Source organism: Poecile atricapillus, chromosome W (assembly GCF_030490865.1).
Source record: "Poecile atricapillus isolate bPoeAtr1 chromosome W, bPoeAtr1.hap1, whole genome shotgun sequence".
In the NCBI taxonomy this organism is placed as follows: domain Eukaryota; kingdom Metazoa; phylum Chordata; class Aves; order Passeriformes; family Paridae; genus Poecile; species Poecile atricapillus.
This window is the reverse complement of record NC_081288.1, coordinates 29,934,721-29,951,311: the sequence shown is the minus strand read 5'-3', so window position 1 is coordinate 29,951,311 and position 16,591 is coordinate 29,934,721. Positions and strand designations below refer to the sequence as shown.

Here is a 16,591-nt window from a genome sequence, read left to right as displayed (position 1 = left end):
AGTGTGGTGTCAGCCTACTGGGGAGTGCCCGGGACAGAAAGGGGGAACACTATGCAGGTCAGGACTGGGGTCTCTGCCATTGCAGACTCCTAGGTTGGCAAGTTCCTCTGTCAGATCAAGTTTTGGCTCTTACATGGTGCTTACAGAGGTAACCCACAGTGACTGACTCCGTTTCCACACTTCAGGTTATAAAGAATTTACTTTTTGTGGCCAAAGTTATTTACTTGCTAGCCCCTGCCTCAGAAGAAGGTAAAGAGGCAGATGGAGAACTGAGGTGTGAAGTGGAAGAGCAGGAAGTCTCAGAGGATGAGAGAGATACTTTTGCTCAAGGAGAGGAAGAAAGAGAGGACACACAAGAGAAAGGCCAGCCAGCCACACTGCTGTGGCTAATGAAGAAGCTCTCTGTCATGGCAAAGAGAGAAGCAGCATATTCCCCTAAGGTCCCTTTAAAGGTAAGAACAGTGTTAGTCCCACTGCTTTTGATGAGGTTGGCACTTCTGCAGGGTACTGTTGCTCTGGCTCTTTGCTTTCAGGAGACAAGGTGCAGAGGGTGCTGTGCGCTGGGACAAAGGTGCAAAGGGTGCTGTGAGCTGGCACTGAAGCAAGGGTTAAGTTAAAGCTGAAGAAACAAGCCTTTCATTTTGGGGTTTTCAGGAAAGGCTTGTGCCAGTCTGGTTCTTGCTGATGCTTCCAGCCTCCTGGGGAGTGGTGGAAGAGTGGTAAACCTCAAGGCTGAAGGGGACAGAACAGTTCCTTTGAATGCCCAAGAGTGCTAGGCTCATGCAGGCAGGGGAATGGCAGTATGGAGTAACTTGCTAGGAGAAGGGGAGGGGATGTGTGGGAGAACAATTACGAGAAGCACTGTGGGTCCCCATGGTTTAGTTAGGTTGAGCTTTTGTGTCCTCAGCTGCTGCAGTTGAGGGCAGTGAGAACAAGCCTGTTGTTCAAAGTGTCAACAGCTGCCAACCCAGTCCCAGCTCACACAACAGGGGTTATGTCTCTCTAAAGGCTGTACTTGGATGCAGTAAGACCTTGAAACAGCAGTTTGTGACTCAGGTGTCTAAAACAACACCTGCTGTGTTGAACTATGATGGCCCTCTGGTAGCAGTTCAGTTAGGAAGTTTCCTTCCACCTTTCCTTACTTCATGTCCCACACTCTTCTTTTCAGAGAAGCTGCATCTTTAAGTTCCTTGGAGCAATCTCGGTGGATCTGGGGCAAGACAGGATCAAGCCCTACCTTCCAACAATTCTCACCCCTCTGTACAGGGAGCTGAACAGCAACTATGCAGAGCAAGGTAAGGGATTTCCCTCACAAACAGGAATGTGCATCACAGCTATGCTCCAGTTCAAACACCACCTGCCATTCCTTTTGTCTGTTGAGGCACTCATATTTTAATCAGTGAATTTCACCTGCTTACTGTCTAACCAAAATACCAGGAAGGGAGGAGAGTGCATGTCAACTGAAATAGAAACCTGCATGTTCAGAGACTGGAATGAAGTTAAGCATGCTCCTGTGTCCAAGCGGGTAAAGCTTGAACATGTGGTGTAGCAGGAAAAATGTACTCAAGGATGGGCTCAAGGTGGCAAGACTTACAGAATCCTTGCTGAGAGGAACTTGTAAAAACCATTTGAGAGACCGAGGGAAACATTTGCCCTGCTCTCAGTTTTCCCTTAGCACCTCTTTGGAGGTTTTTTTTTCACCCCCATTATCTTTTTTTCCTCCAATGATTGTAATTAATATATTGCCACTAACTAGTGATTTCAACAATTAAGCCAGCCCTTGTTTTGCTTATCAAAGATGCTGACTGACAAGGCTGGAATCATCTTTACTTCCAACAAAGCCTATTTCACCAGAAGCCTAGTGGCTGTATATAGAAAGCCACTTGTCATTACCTTTGGGATGACTTTACCCTTCTAAAAAAATTGCTTCTCAGAAGCATTTTTGTTTGTTTGTTTGCTGGTTGAAAAGCCACAATCTGGGAAAGCTGGTGAAGCTCCAGCAGATTTCACAGGTGCTAGTCTGGGCAAGGTTTAGCAGTGCAGCTGTTCTTTATTAAAGGAAGAGGAATCCATACTGTGCTCCTGGCTTTCGTTCCATGTGCTGAAAAGATCAATTTAATTTTGTTTTAATAGATCCAACACTGAAGAACCTTTCCCAAGAAATCATAGAACTTCTCAAGAAGTTAGTGGGGCTGGAAGCCTTTTCACTGGCCTTTTCTTCTGTGCAGAAACAGGCCAATCAAAAAAGAGCAATGAGGAAAAAGCAGAGGGCTTTGCAGGTAAGATTCCACTTTCTCTTGAGAGTAAAAGAAATAGGGCTTCTCTAAAGGCTTGAGATCTGCCCAGGAAGGGGAGAAAGAACTTAATCCTTTATTAGGACAGTTTTATCAGTCTCTTTACAAAACTTGCAAGAAGCTGTGTGTGATCAGCCTCTTGTGCAGGTTCTGGCTGACAGGAATGGTTTCCTGCTTACCTAAGGGCAAAGCAGCCTGAATTCCCTCCGTTTTGAGGAACCTAGCAATGCCCATGTGTTGTCTTAGCAGCCACCAGTTTCTTAGGACATTCATGATGTTCACAGGGACTGCTGTTAGTTGTCAGTGAACTAACAGTGTACTGTTTTTCCTTAGACTGTAGCAAATCCTGACATTGCTGCAAGGAGGAAGCTGAAGAGACACAAGAATAAAGCAGAAACCAGGAAGAGAAAAATGGAATCCCTGCGCCCTATGTACAAGGCTAAGCGACATCGAAGTCACGCACTGAAAGATTTAGCAATGGTGGAATGAAAAGGCTTTTCATTCCTGGAAGATTAATTTATAAAAATTAATACCAAGCTAAAGAACTAATTACTGCTTTAAAATATACTTGCATATTTCAATTGTATTTATTAGTATTTTTTTATGTCCTTTTTCATTGAGGATCTTAAATAAACACTTCTAAATTTTTTCCAAACCTGTATATTTACTGGAGCATGTACAGTTGAAAGGGCAACAACTATGGTATTTATATTAAATTTTACTTCATTTGTAAGAAATGGGTTCTGTGATGACTGCATTCCTGCCTGTGAACACACTGGTCTAGGAGAGAAAAGTCTGCTTCCTGACTTTGATTTGGCCTTCAGTTTCTGCAGCTATACTGAGCTACTTACCTGTCACTTCTGGCTAAGGTGAGAGTGCAGGAACAACAGCTCATGAAGGTGGAAGTTAAACTCCAGTTACTGCCCTGGCACATCAGGGCAGTAATGTGTGCTGAGGACACTGATTTTCCTTTCAGACACCCACTGAATGCCATGTTGGCAGCCAGAGGTGTGCTACTTGTGCTCTCTTGCTGTACTTCACTCTAACAGTGTGTCTGCACTGAAGGGTCATGAAGTAGAACAATACTAGCTTAAGGGAACTTCTGCAGGTGTTCAGCTGCATGGCTGCTGGAGCTGGCAGCACTAGGACTTGTTTCTGTAAAGCAAGCAGCCTCTAGCAAGCAACACACCCCTGAGTATAGCTGACAGTTCCAGATTTTATTAGTGTTCTATCTACACCAGTATGCTGGCCACCAAAACGACCAAAGGAAGGGGGGATGACAAAAAAACCACCAACTTTCTCAGCCAGTAAGACTTTCATACAAATTAACATAAGTACATTCTTTAAACAAAAAGAAAGAAATGGAGTATCATAATGTACACATTCACTTATTTCAGTTTTACAATTGAAGAGAGGCATCCACATTACAGAAGTCAAATTCAAATCTGTCCTATTTACAAGTATCTGTGGCCTGAAAATACTTAACTGCAGAAAGGAGGATGCTGGCTATAGCTGATGCTTCTTTGCACTGGTCAGTTTTGTATCACTGCCTGCTCTTCAAGGCCTCCACCAACCTAGGAAAAAGGTTAAGTCAATTTACTGAAAAGTCATTTCAATTCTGCTGAAATACTTGCAGCAGAAAACCAGTCATTCTTCTAATATGGACTTTTATGTCAAACTATCCCCAAATCCAGTCTTACAAAAAATCCTCCAATGTGTAAAATTAGGCATATGAATGAAGCATAATTAGACTGGTACTCACCATTCCATTGCTTCATCAAGCCCTGTGCCTTTAGTTGCAGAGGTTTTGAATATCTGCCATTTTCGGTCCTTCAAAGCTGGTAAGCCAAGGGCATTTGCCATTTCTGTGGGAGTCATGGCCTGTTCCATGTCCTGTTTATTTGCAAACACCACCAAAATGGCTTTCTTCAGCTCTTCTTCCTAAAAAAAAAAAAAGGGAAATTGTGGAAGCTGTTGCAGAGACTTCTACAGAATTCATTTCAAGAGAGAAAAACTTATGTAATAAAATAAATCTTCAGCAGTTTTCAGTTATTTTGTTTGCTGATTTCTGTTCTGCAGAAAATTCTTCAGTGAAAGAATGGTGTTTATTTTCAATTCCCGTATGATACCCTACAGGAGCAGTTTCAAAACATGGCCAGTCCAAGTTATGAAACAATCTGGTAGTTGGATTTAACAAGGCACATTAAATGAGCTTGCAGGTATGTTGGGGGACAAGGCAAGAGAGAGAAAGGAAGTGTTGCTCAACTCATCTTACTTGCATTACCTTGTTCAACATTTGTTCTTCAGCTTGAAAACATAGTAGGATTCTAATTACTGTCAATCCTTCAGCGTTTGATTTTGCCACGCTGCAGTACTGAGCAGCAGTCCTGGCTGGTGGGTAAATTTTCATGTCACCACAAAGCTACATGAAATAAACTGTCCAGATAATGCTGCACAAACCCATGAAATACCTGCAGAGTATTCAGTGCTTTTTCAGTCAGAAGTGCTGCACGGGCTATGCTGAGGGCTGAAGTTTCACAAGTGAAGTTGAGCTTCACTTGGTTCACTGAATCAAATTTCATATTTACTCAAAAAAAAAAAAGTTCTAATTTCTCAATTTATTTTACTGATAATGACTGTGATCCTTGTTTTCTTACCTCTAACATAGCAACAAGCTCTGATTTTGAAGTGCCAATTCTGTCTCGATCACAGCTGTCCACTACATAAATGACGGCGTCTGTGTTTGAATAGTAACACCGCCAGTAGGGCCTGCAGAGGAGAGAGACGTTCCAGTCACGTCATTTGCATGTTAGCAGTTCTTTTTAGCTAGATAACTAAAGACAGATCACCCAGAGGAAGTAAAAATTGTCTCTGGGGTGAAAGGCCCCATGAGGTAATCAGAAGATTTCTTCAAGAAGCTACAAAAATGAACAGACAGTACAAATACTCTCAGAGGCAGAACAAAAAAAAACCCAAAAAACCCCAACCCAACACAAAGCAAATATAGAAGCAACCTGAAAACAAGGGAAGAACAGAAATGCTGGGAACAGATTTATTTGGGAATCAGACTACAGGACATCAGGTCCATAACTGAGGGACAGGAAAGCAAGGAATGTTTAAAGACATAAGCATCTTCATTACAGTCACCAAAGAAGTATCACCAGAGAAATCTTAAATTACTAATTAACACAGGCAAGTAATTAACAAAGATCAAAACAAACCACCTTTTTTAGAATTACTGTACTGAAACTAAAAAGGAAGGAACCTTTATCTCACTAACTGCACCTTCCTTACTAACTACACTGCACCTTGCTACTGAGCACTGAAAAAGGAATCACAAGAGGATCATACAGGGGTACTCTTAATGACTCTTTACAAAACTTGTGATGCTTGCTAAAAAATTACTGTCTATACCTAAATCCAACTTGACTATTCTGAAGAATGCAAAGCTAGGCAGTATCTTTTTGGGTTTTTAATCACCACATCCACTCTTTCTCAGAATGCTCCTCAATTGCTCACTATATTAACGGTTTGTTTTTCAAAGCAAAGCCAAATGCAAATGAAAACACTGTCTTGTTTTTTTCCAATCTGTAGATTTCCAATTCCTGCATCACAGATTTTACAAACTGAATTCCATCAGATGAAAATGCTCTCCTGAGAATGGGTTCTTTTTAAAACTTAATCAATTTTCAGAAGTGCCTGCTATGAGAATTCCAATGCCTGCTATGAGAATTCCAAGAACCTGGCACTTTCTAGAGGAAGTTCATTGACTTTAAGAAATCTATTACCTTATGCTTGTCTGTCCTCCTAAGTCCCAGACTTGAAATTTCAGATTCTTGTAGGTCACTGTCTCAACATTGAAGCCAATGGCTGAAACAAAGTTATAACAATTTCACCGTTAGTGATTTTCCTGTTTTTCTAAAGAGTATGTCAGCACTCAGTTTAAGATTTTCAGACCTGAAAATTCCCAGTAGCTGCATAACTAAAGCTACCCCAACAAACATGACTCAAAATAATGCAGAAATATTTCTTTCGAACTAATAAAACCACACTATAAACATATTGTAGAGATTTGTAACAAATGCTAAGGTTGTTAAAAATTGACAGTAGTGTCTGAAATCACCAAAAGAAACAGAGCAAGGGTTAAAGAACTGGCCCGCTGTGATAACCAAGTACACAACTGTCAGCAAGAGAGCACTAAGGAATGTGTCCTTCTGTCCACATAAGGTCTGCACTCTTTTAAGAGCCACAGCTCTTAAAACACCAACTTCTCAGAAGAGGACTCAATACTGCTGTCTGGAAGATGGCAGCAATGCTGCAGTTATCACATATGTCATTCCTTTTCCTGCCAGCCCAGAGAAACACAGCACAGGGAAGTGAACAGTGGGCACAGTCTGCTTAAAATTTATGGAGGCTGAAGTAAGCAAAACCCTCAGGCAAAAAGATTATGGCCCAGCAAACTGCTGGCTTCTAAAAGATCATAGAGGGAATAGAGGAACACAACAGACATGGCAGGGACATAAAAAAGTCAAACATCCCTTCTCCTTCATGTTACACAGAGCAATCATGGCCAGAACACTTGAGCACACACACTGGGTGGGTGTGGCTGCATGAATGCCAAGACAAGCGGTGAAATCAGTTGCATTTTTTTAAATAAACATCATCTTCTCCCTTGAAACCTCACATTGAGTTTTGTTACATTTTCTACAGAATGCTGACCTATCATGAATAGCCTGTGAAACCATGCTAATAATCTTGAGGTCAAATGCTTTTTGCATTTTGCAGGGCAGCATAAAATACTCCTTTGTAATACTTTTATCCAAGAAGATACAACAGTGTAAGTCTCCCACAACATAAGGTCCTTTTGGTTAGGAAGGAAGCATATAGTGTTCAGCTGGCAAAGTTTATGTGTCAGAGGTACAGACAAATCACAGGCCACAGGCAAATATTCTCCCTATGGGCAGATCACTTACTTGGAATGGTGGTAACAACTTCTCCAACTTGCAACCTGTAGAGAATCGTTGTTTTTCCCGCTCCATCCAGCCCCAAGATAAGAATCCTCATCTCTCGAGTTCCAAACAAACTGGAAAAGATGGTGGAGAAAAAGCCCCCTGCAAAAACCAGAAGAAAGACATTTCAATGTCAGCCAGCTCTGTGGAGGATATGCAAAGGCAGACAGACCAACCTCATTTCTTACTGGCCTACAAGTCGTTTGTTTCCCCCAGTGAAAAAAGACAAGTCCAGGTTGTTGCCCAGATGTCCTCCTGGTTCATATTGCCATACCATTTTATGATTTTATGGTAGCTCACTCCAGCAAATCACATTGCAGCAGCACCAAGCTTTCTCACTGCAGTTACAATTTTATTTTTTCCTTTTCTCTCATTTGCCAAAATCTGAGTCATCTTTTTGGCTTGTATCAGACTCTACCTTTATCAGACTCTACCTCAGGCTCTGCCAGCGACTATACAAGGACCAAAAGAAGTCTGAAAGAATTCATCATCAGAAGACGTTTATGGTCTTCCAAAGGACCACCCACTTCTTTTTTTCTTAAAACTAGGTATAAATCAGTAGGTACATATTAAATCAATTCATTACAAACAGCAAAGCTGCACCAAATCAAGTACACTAACGCTACAGAGAAGTCTAGGAGCTGATTTTAAATGTCCTTGTTCTTTTCAAAACTCGCTTGCCTCAGCATCTCATTTATTCGCTAAATGCATGCAAGAGAACTTGTGGCCAGGCTAATATCTGATTTATGCCTACTAGATTTTTAATCATAGAAAGAATACTAATGTTCTAAGCCAGTACCAATTTTTTTCGAAATATTTTTTATAATAAACATATCCAATGTTAAATCATAACTTTGTAAATACACTTAAAGCCTGCAAAGGGTAATGAAACATTCAATAAGCCAGAATCAGTGACAACACTGATAAATATATCAGAAACAAATAAAAGAAGATTTGCAACCAAAATCTCATTGAAAGATGATTTGATAAAAATTATTTTCTATATTTGCCTGTCTAGGCCTCTGCCTTTCCAGGGAAAAGAGGGAGCAACAAGTTTATGCTTCAGAAGGAACTTCAACTGATAAAAGGTTGCTCTATTTCTTCTAAGCCCATCCCACCACAGAAGCCATAAACGCTACAGACCTGGAAAACAAGAAGGTATAAGGGACCATCAGTTGCCAGCCTGCATAGTGCTGCTCATGACACCTCTGACTGCCAGAGAGGCAAATAATTTTAAGAGAAGTGAGCTGAAAAAGGGTATTTCAATAGAAACACCCCAAGTAGAAGGTTACCACTGGCTGCATGGAGGCCTAAGATTTGAAAATTCTTTCAGTCAGTAATTTTGCTAGCTGCCAGACACCTCTCACTCCCTCTTTTTATATGCTACTGTGTTTGCTTTTCCCACACTAAAACACTGCTCAAACACCATCTGCAGTAGGACAGGTTCACCTCAATCTCTCAACCCTCAGATTCAGGGCCTCCCTTTAATATTCCCTCTACTTCATTTACTAGTCTGCAAGACCTCCTCTCCTAATCCACTCCCTATTAGCAGCCCATCACAGACTCGATTCAGAGTTTAATTTTGCCAGGTGTCAGGAGGACAGAAGCCTGAGGATATCACCGAACACACCCTCCTGCCGCTGCTCGGACGATTCGCCATGGCGAGGCAGCTCTAACGCGGCCTCCGGGCGCTGCGGCGGCTGCCCGGGAACCGGCCCGCGGGCAGGGCCTGCCCTGAGGGCAGGGGGCATCGCCCAAGCGCGGCCCTCAGCCTCGGCCTCCCGCCGCCGGCGGGCAGGAGACCGTGCCTCCTCACGGGAGGGCTCAACACCGACCCGTCCGCCCTCCTCGCCGCCCCCCCTCGAAGGCTCGTGATGGACGGGTCCCCTCGGGCGGCCGCTTCCCGCCCGCTCCTCACCCATGTCGAGCCGCTTCGCCGGCGCTCCGGCCCGCCCCGCTCCGCTGCCCTCGCCGCGCTGGCCCTGCCGCCGCCGCCCGGCTCCACGTCGAACGCCGCGGCGAGTAAACAAAGCGCTCCGCGCCCGCCGCCGTTTCGACACACGGAGCCCGGCAGCGCCCGCAGCGCGGAGCGAACGGACTGAGAGCGGGGCCCTTCCCGGACACGCCCGGGCGGGAAGCAGAGCGGGCAGAAAGGTCTGGAGAATAAAATCCGCGGCCCGGGACCAGCGCGTGACGAATCTGCGGCGGGGAGAGCGCGCGGCGGGAGCGCGCGGCGGGCGGGGCGCGGCGGCGTCACCGGCACGGGGCCTCCCCGCGGCCCCGAGAGCGGGCGGCGAACGGGAACCCCCGGCCGCAGAACGGCCGGCTGGGAGGCACGGCCTCCTTCCCAAAGTGCCGGGGAACCCTCGCAGCCAGCACACTTCGAAGGTTAGGGCTTGCTGTTCTCCAAAGCGGCTGCGAAACGAGAAAAACCCCGGGTGGAAGTCTGTTAACAAAGTCCAGCTGTGTAAAACGTCGACAGCAAGCTGCTCCTAGGGATTAGCTAACATGTCTCACTGTCATCGTCCCCGCATGGAAATGATGTCATCCATGTAATTAGGATGTGCAAATAGGTAAATATACAATCAGAAAAAATGTGAACTATTATGTAACAAAAAACTCAGAGGAAGACATAATGTACGAGGCACACGTGAAGTGGGCTCTAAGCTCAGACTGAGTTAAGGGAGAAGTGCAACAGATCTCATGTCAATATTCAACGACTACACTTCTTTTAATCGCTTTTTTACAGAAGATACAAGGATATATAAATATCTTAGAGGAGAGCAATCTAACTACATTACCAGCCTACCTACCTTTCATGATTACTGGCTTCCTCCCCATGCACTTTATTCTGTCCTTATACTTGTACTGCAGCAAGAAGAGCACAGAAACCTTTACTCCCCCAGCCATAAGAACCAAACCTATAGGAGTTACTTTCCATGACTTTTATCACTTTTCTCATTTAAACTTATTTTAAGAGAAGCAGCTTGTACTTCTTTCAGCTGAAAAGAAGGCAGGACAAGGGGGAGCAGAAATTAGCAGCTCACAGTGCAAAATGAATATAAAATCCACACAACAGTAATCAGTCTGCAAGTGATGAAAGGTGAACACTGTGGTTTCATTAAATCTGTGTGTGAAACAGGAACAATCACAGACAAAGATGTTTTCATTTTCTCTGAAAGCATCAACAAATGTGGTATCACAGCTGCAGAACTTCCTGTTTGAGGTCCTCCATTAGAATTCTGTCTTGCTTGAAATTTCATATTATTCATAACTCAGTCGAAAACAATCCTTTATTTTTTTATGTCAAGTTGGGAGCAGTAGGAAAGAATACACAAAACTCATCCACAGGGATAAAAAAAAGTAACAAAATAATTTTGACAGTATTTAGAAAATGTTTGATCTATAAAATGCAATGATCCAGAAGGCCTGCCCTAGTACACTGCTTCACAGGGCAAGCAGCATGTACCAAGTGTCTTTTAGGTCCTTGATATCCTTAGGAGACCACGGATACGTCTAACAAGAGCTTGAATAAACGTGTACCGTGAGCGAACCTTGGAATATAAACCTTCGATGTCCAGGAGCTTCTTCTGCAGAGATTCACCAAAGCTGTTTGTGGCTTCAATCTGAAGCTGAGAAAGAGAAATGCCAGCTTATCATCCACTGCCTGTTAAACCCTTCACAATGATTTATTCTCTGACCTGCTTTCCAAAGAATGGGTTTTTCTGACTTATCTAATAAGTACTACTTACTCTGTTTTAAGAATTATTGGTTACAATTCAGCTTCTTCACTCAGAGTCATACAAACACATCTTCCAATTAAAATTTTCCTTTAAGGACTCTTTCGATAAAGAGCCTCTGTGCACCCACAACATTTTAAAATTAATGCATAGGTAAAGAGTCACTGAATTAACTACATTTTAAGCATTTTACCAAGATGATACTGTCACTTTACTTTTGAACAAATAAAATAAATGACAGATGCCTCATCAAAGAACACACAGCAACTTTTCTTACAATTCTAGATCTTATAAAGGTACTTGAGACTGCTGTTTTGAAGAACAGGTTTTTTCTGCAGAGTCATAGAAATGCCAGTGGGATTTACTAATAATTTTTTTTTTTACTGACACCTCTGCATCAAATTTACATAAACTATTAAATTTCTGTGTAAGTGGAAATTACTTCTACCATTCACATTTTATAGTCTCTTCAGTTCCTGTTACCCTTTTAATCTCATTTCTCTATAGCCTAGCTGAAGCTGACCTGTAGTGAACAGTTGGATCACAGAAAACTGAGAAACATGCCCTCATATTGCAGGTCTTTCAAGGATATCTGGTGTTTTTGGAAAGCTGTTATTAAAAATACTGACTGGTTGGTAAGAGAAAAAGAATGATTACTCTGTTTTGTAAGTATAGCTCGTATTTTACTTAACTCTTCATATTAAGATTCAAAGATACATGCACAGCAGCAAAAGTGCCATCTGTATCACAGTATTTTCCAAAACAATTTTGTAATGCTTCACTAATCCTAAATTAAGTTCTATGCTCTTGGTGTTACTGCAGGTTGTTCAGAAGTGGGAAAACAACAGTCAGACTGCTCCCAATAGCTGCATGGTAGCCAGGAGCATTCTGTACCCTGCAGCAGACTGTCACATCTCACCTGTTCTATATCGTGCTGGCTCACTCGATTCAGTCCACTACTGAAATCCAAGCTTGGCTCTGAACCAAAGGAATCTGGCAATAAAAAACAAGATGTTAAAATTATGTTGGCTGCTCCACACTTATCTCTGTATCAAGTCATATAACAAATTTAAAACAGTGTTCCAATTTGATCTGAAAGTAAACTTGTGCATTAGAAATTACACTATTTTTTTTACTTAAATGATTTAGAGAAAATACATAAAGAGTGAGTCATAAATATTTTAATCACATAACATGGCACTTTAAAGCAAAAGACTCTTCCACAAATCCACTCTCCCTGATTTCCTTCCATTTCTTTCTTCTTTTAAAAGACAAAGTTCAACAAACTTAAAATCCTCTGGTGAATCAATGGTGGCTATAATTCAAAAAATATTTTTAAAACCACCAATATTAACTTTATTTCTTAATTTCATCTTAGATTATATTGAAATATTTTCCTATAAGCTATTTTGGATCACTTATCTGATTGTATTAGCTGAACTTCAGTTAGTCTGAAGAGCAGAAATAAAAAACCAGTTACTTTTACTTTCCTTTGGAGGTTATGTGTAATACACAAAACCCAGAAGTCTGTGAGTAAACAATATCACTATTGCCAATTCTCCAGTGGAATATCCAAAGGTGTGCCAAATCCAAACAAAATCTCTTTTATTAAATATAAAAGGCAAGATACTAATAGTAGGAAATCAGTTTTAAAGCTACCCATCAGAAGTTATTCAAAGGCGTTCTGATGTTTGAGAAATTTTACCTTGCAGCCTTCCTTTCTTAAATGACATCCTAGAGGACAGCAGCGGGTCTTGGGAGTCAGTGGGTGTGCAGTGCAGTAGGTAGTGTTCCAGATGGCGCCAAAGAATGAAGAGACATATTTCTATGATATCTGCAGATACATCCCAGTGAAGGACCCCAATCTGGTTGTATTTGGATTGTACATTTACTGTATGAGCATATTTACACACTTGGAAACAGCTGAAAATGTCAGCTCAACCACCTGTCACCTCCTCCACTGCCACAGCCCAGTAATGGATGGCTCACACTCACTGTCCTCATCACCCTGCAGAGCCTCAATTCAGCCCTCAGGAGGAGAGCTGGAGTGCTCATGTGGTTTGCAAAAGGTACCTCAGCTGCACCACAGTAAATTAAAGCTGAGGTTATAAAGCCGGGGATGGCAATAACACTTCAGGTGACAACAGCAAAGTGTGCAAGAGCACACTTTCCTAAGGGTGGTTGCAGAGGAAAATTCTGATCTGTTGAAGACAATTTGTTTGTGCATGACTGGTTATTTCCATAGATTTACTGGTGTTTATGAGATTCAGGTTTATGCACGGTTGGCTGTAAGACTAGAAAACCCTATTATGACAGGCACATCAAAATTATTTTTCAAAGTATTTCTTCCACCACACTTGGACATGTGTGAATGTTTATGGGGTCTGGACACTAAAATTGAACTGGGCTGTAACAATTCCTTTATTAGCATGTTGCAGAACGTCCTAGCTGGGTTCAAAATGGGAATTACTAACTTGAAAATCCTTACATTCTGGCAATAGCAGAGCAATAACCTCCTAACTTAATTCTCAGTATTTCAAATTTACTTCTTGCAAAAATTTTTTGTTCAAAGTGGTCAGAAATCCAGGTAAAAAATCTGTTTCTATCTCTGCTTTTCTGCATCATCACCTTGAGGGTCATTTCAATTTCAGAAGGATACAGGAACAGAGGGAGAGCAACTTGGCTCGGTTATTTATTAGTTTCACCAGGCGCCGCCTTGCCAATACATATTTTTGGGAAGTGGAAATCTTGTCAACCCCAGCTGGCATAACTGACTGACACAACTGTTACGGGAAGAGAGAAACAGAAAGACTGTAGCAAATCACAGAACATCAAGAGAAATAAGCAAATAAGATTACTTATTAATTTCTAGAACTTTCTTGTAAGGTCTTATTTCTTTAAAATCTTGCTCGCTATTTTTAATTTGCATAACCTTGCTGATAAAAAAATGGAAAAATTAAAACCATTTCCAAGCAACTACAATGAAAATCACAATTTTTACAAAGTTAAGCCAAGTATTTTCCCTAAAGTTTGAGATCACTCGTTATATGGACCCCCTTCACCAACAGTAGAAAAGAATATGCAGAAGAAGTGGAACTACATGCTCATCAAAGATGCTTTGGAGCCTTTGTTACAGCTGTGTCCAAGTTACTACAATACAGAAACTATGGAGTCAGAAGAACAATTACCTCTTTTATTTCATCTGGTGGCAGTTGCTCCACATTTTGCAGCTTGTTAACACTCTGACGATGGCTGTCATAGTAACTGAAGAAATCATTAGTGCTCTGTTTCAGCAGGTAAACAATAATGCCCAGGCCAGGCAAGTGCCAATATGGGATCACTGGTGCTTGTGTATCTAGACAAGATGTTGAAGATAAGAAAACAAAAATAAAAAAACCCCAAGAAATCAATAAGCTATGCTCTCTGTCAATGACCTAGAGAAAGACAGGAAAGCACTGACAAGTATATTTTGCACTTGTGCTAGAAGTAACATAAATGTAAGTCTAGGCAAAAAGTTCTGTGACTGCAGTATTAAAAGGCAGTACTAGTACACTATTACTAGTGCAGTACTGAGTACTACATATGAAATGTAACTAGAAGACTTACTATTTACATATTTTAGCCATTCAACTGCATAATAACACAGTGTAAACTCTTGCCATGTGTTGTAATAGAGCTCCAACCAGCATCAAAACATATCTTACATGTCATAAATGAGGTCCTAGTTTAAAATAATGCAATCCAGCAGATGCTGAAAAAAAAAAAGAAATCTTGACCTTCCCCTGTCTTGTGCTATTTATTTACATACACACATTTCTTTACTGACATATATTCTGAGGCTGTGAATGAAAAAACAATTTGTTTGTTTTAACTAGGATTAGTTTCCTGATTTGGCTTTAGTGCAAGGTTGAACAAACATGGATTTTAGAATGAGAGAGTGAGCAGCTACAGGATTGGCATAAAGTGACTTAAAGAGTAGGTGAAACTACAGCCTTCAGTTTGTTATTTTCTAGTAGTCCAAATGTCACATTGTGTAGGTTCATGCAACAGCAAGTCAAAAATCTCACCCTGCCGAGGCCCATCTCGGTTGGTTGACTCTGACAGGCTCGGAGTAAACAGACAAACAGTGTGCTGGAAACTGGGAGCGCTTTGCAACATCAGTGACTCACAGTATTCCATCACATTTGCACAGATCTGCCAACAAAGGGAAAAAAAAAAAAAAGACAGCATGTCAATTACAGTAGCTACAAGCTTTGGAGCATTAAATTTTACATGGACAAATGTCACTGAACAACACGCTTTGCACCTCTCTTCTCACCAGAACATGATGATTCTATTTTCTTATCAGACCCTCTTCTACTGCAAGTCTAAGACTTGCAACTTTGCCTCTTTCCCAAAACCTGCTAGCTAAAATTTCTGGATAATTTTAAGTCCCCTTTGGCTCTAAGTTAGTGTTAGCCATTGCCCTCTATACACAGCTTTCATTTTGAAAATTTCTCATCAATTTAAGCCTTCAAAATTCACAGAGTTTGTACACAAAATCAGGTTTCTAGCCTGTTTCTAATGCAAATGTAAGTAAATACATTTTCAAGGGTTACTTTAAATAAAATGTGGACTCCTATACCACACAGTGTAGAGCATTACCACTATCATATGAAATTATGATAACTAAAAAAATCTGCACAGCGGGTAAAATGTTGAGACTGAAAGTTCTGGCATCTTGTATCCTTACCTGTTGCATGGCCAACTCAATTTCATCCCTCTTGTTCACTCTGTCTCCTGCTGCGTTATCATCTTGCAGCTTGAACTGACGTAGCCTCTCTGATCCTCCAAACCGACTCAGCAGTCCTAAGCACTGGCGCTGCCATAAGAAATGAACATCTAAATTACCATCTCAACAAATGAAGTGCATATTTCTTTTCACTTAAGTGCTACATGTCCCTCAAAACACAGTATTAAAAAAGCAATGCAGATTTTTAGCACTTTGTAAACAAAATTTAAGTTTTTAGTTTTAACTTATCTTGATTTAATTTAGAAATTAATGGCACCGTAAAACACTGCCAATGAGAAATGAGTGCAATTCACAAGTGCACAACTTCTCCTGTGTCTCTTGCAGACTATTATGCAGAATACTATCAATGACAGTTTAGGTTTACCCATTCCCACACCAAGAACACCTTTACCTATAGAGACAAATAAAATCTGAAGATAATTATGGTAAAAGTAGAGTACAAAAACTAATTCAGTAACAAATAAAAGAACCACTAGCATGTCTGATACTCCAAATTGTTGAGCTGGAGACATGCTTGTGGCCAAAGTGGTAAGAGACTGTTTCTGCATTACTTTTCATGCTTTGGTGTTGGCTTCAAATTTTTCTCTTCACCTAAGTTCTAAGCCAGGAAGGGAAACAAAGTCCCTGATGCAACCCTGATGTTGCCAAATGTTCTCTCTTCTACTGGACAGGGAAGTGTGGAGAAATACCAAAAAAACAGACCACCAAAACCCCATCCCACTCCCACAAAAAAGAACCTCAAACTACCACACATTC

The 16,591-nt window shown here is 41.3% G+C and overlaps 3 protein-coding genes across 3 annotated transcripts in view; 1 reads left to right on the top strand and 2 right to left on the bottom strand.

The window, feature by feature from the left end:
* LOC131591611 (small subunit processome component 20 homolog) overlaps nt 1-3,031 on the top strand; it is a 64,093-nt gene extending 61,062 nt beyond the window's left edge. The window contains exons 59-62 of the mRNA XM_058862471.1: nt 186-452; nt 1,169-1,295; nt 2,134-2,279; nt 2,628-3,031. Of these exons, the coding sequence (XP_058718454.1) occupies nt 186-452; nt 1,169-1,295; nt 2,134-2,279; nt 2,628-2,783 (696 nt within the window). The 3' untranslated portion in view covers nt 2,784-3,031. The remainder of the gene's footprint in view (nt 1-185; nt 453-1,168; nt 1,296-2,133; nt 2,280-2,627) is intronic.
* Nucleotides 3,032-3,490: 459 nt separating this feature from the next.
* On the bottom strand, nt 3,491-9,488 carry LOC131591612 (ADP-ribosylation factor-like protein 1). Its single transcript, XM_058862472.1, has 6 exons — nt 9,222-9,488; nt 7,268-7,405; nt 6,083-6,164; nt 4,952-5,063; nt 4,057-4,235; nt 3,491-3,868 (listed from the first exon to the last, which is right to left on the bottom strand). Exons 1-6 carry the CDS (start codon nt 9,223-9,225, stop codon nt 3,838-3,840), a joined length of 546 nt encoding a protein of 181 aa, XP_058718455.1. The 5' UTR covers nt 9,226-9,488; the 3' UTR covers nt 3,491-3,837.
* A 440-nt stretch (nt 9,489-9,928) lies between these two features.
* Nucleotides 9,929-16,591, bottom strand: part of LOC131592061 (nuclear pore complex protein Nup205) — a 45,762-nt gene continuing 39,099 nt past the window's right edge. Inside the window, exons 37-43 of the mRNA XM_058863317.1 lie at nt 15,776-15,904; nt 15,111-15,237; nt 14,232-14,398; nt 13,703-13,826; nt 12,749-12,877; nt 11,963-12,036; nt 9,929-10,935 (exon numbers count right to left, since the gene is read on the bottom strand). Coding sequence (XP_058719300.1) covers nt 10,783-10,935; nt 11,963-12,036; nt 12,749-12,877; nt 13,703-13,826; nt 14,232-14,398; nt 15,111-15,237; nt 15,776-15,904 — 903 coding nt within the window. The 3' untranslated portion in view covers nt 9,929-10,782. The remainder of the gene's footprint in view (nt 10,936-11,962; nt 12,037-12,748; nt 12,878-13,702; nt 13,827-14,231; nt 14,399-15,110; nt 15,238-15,775; nt 15,905-16,591) is intronic.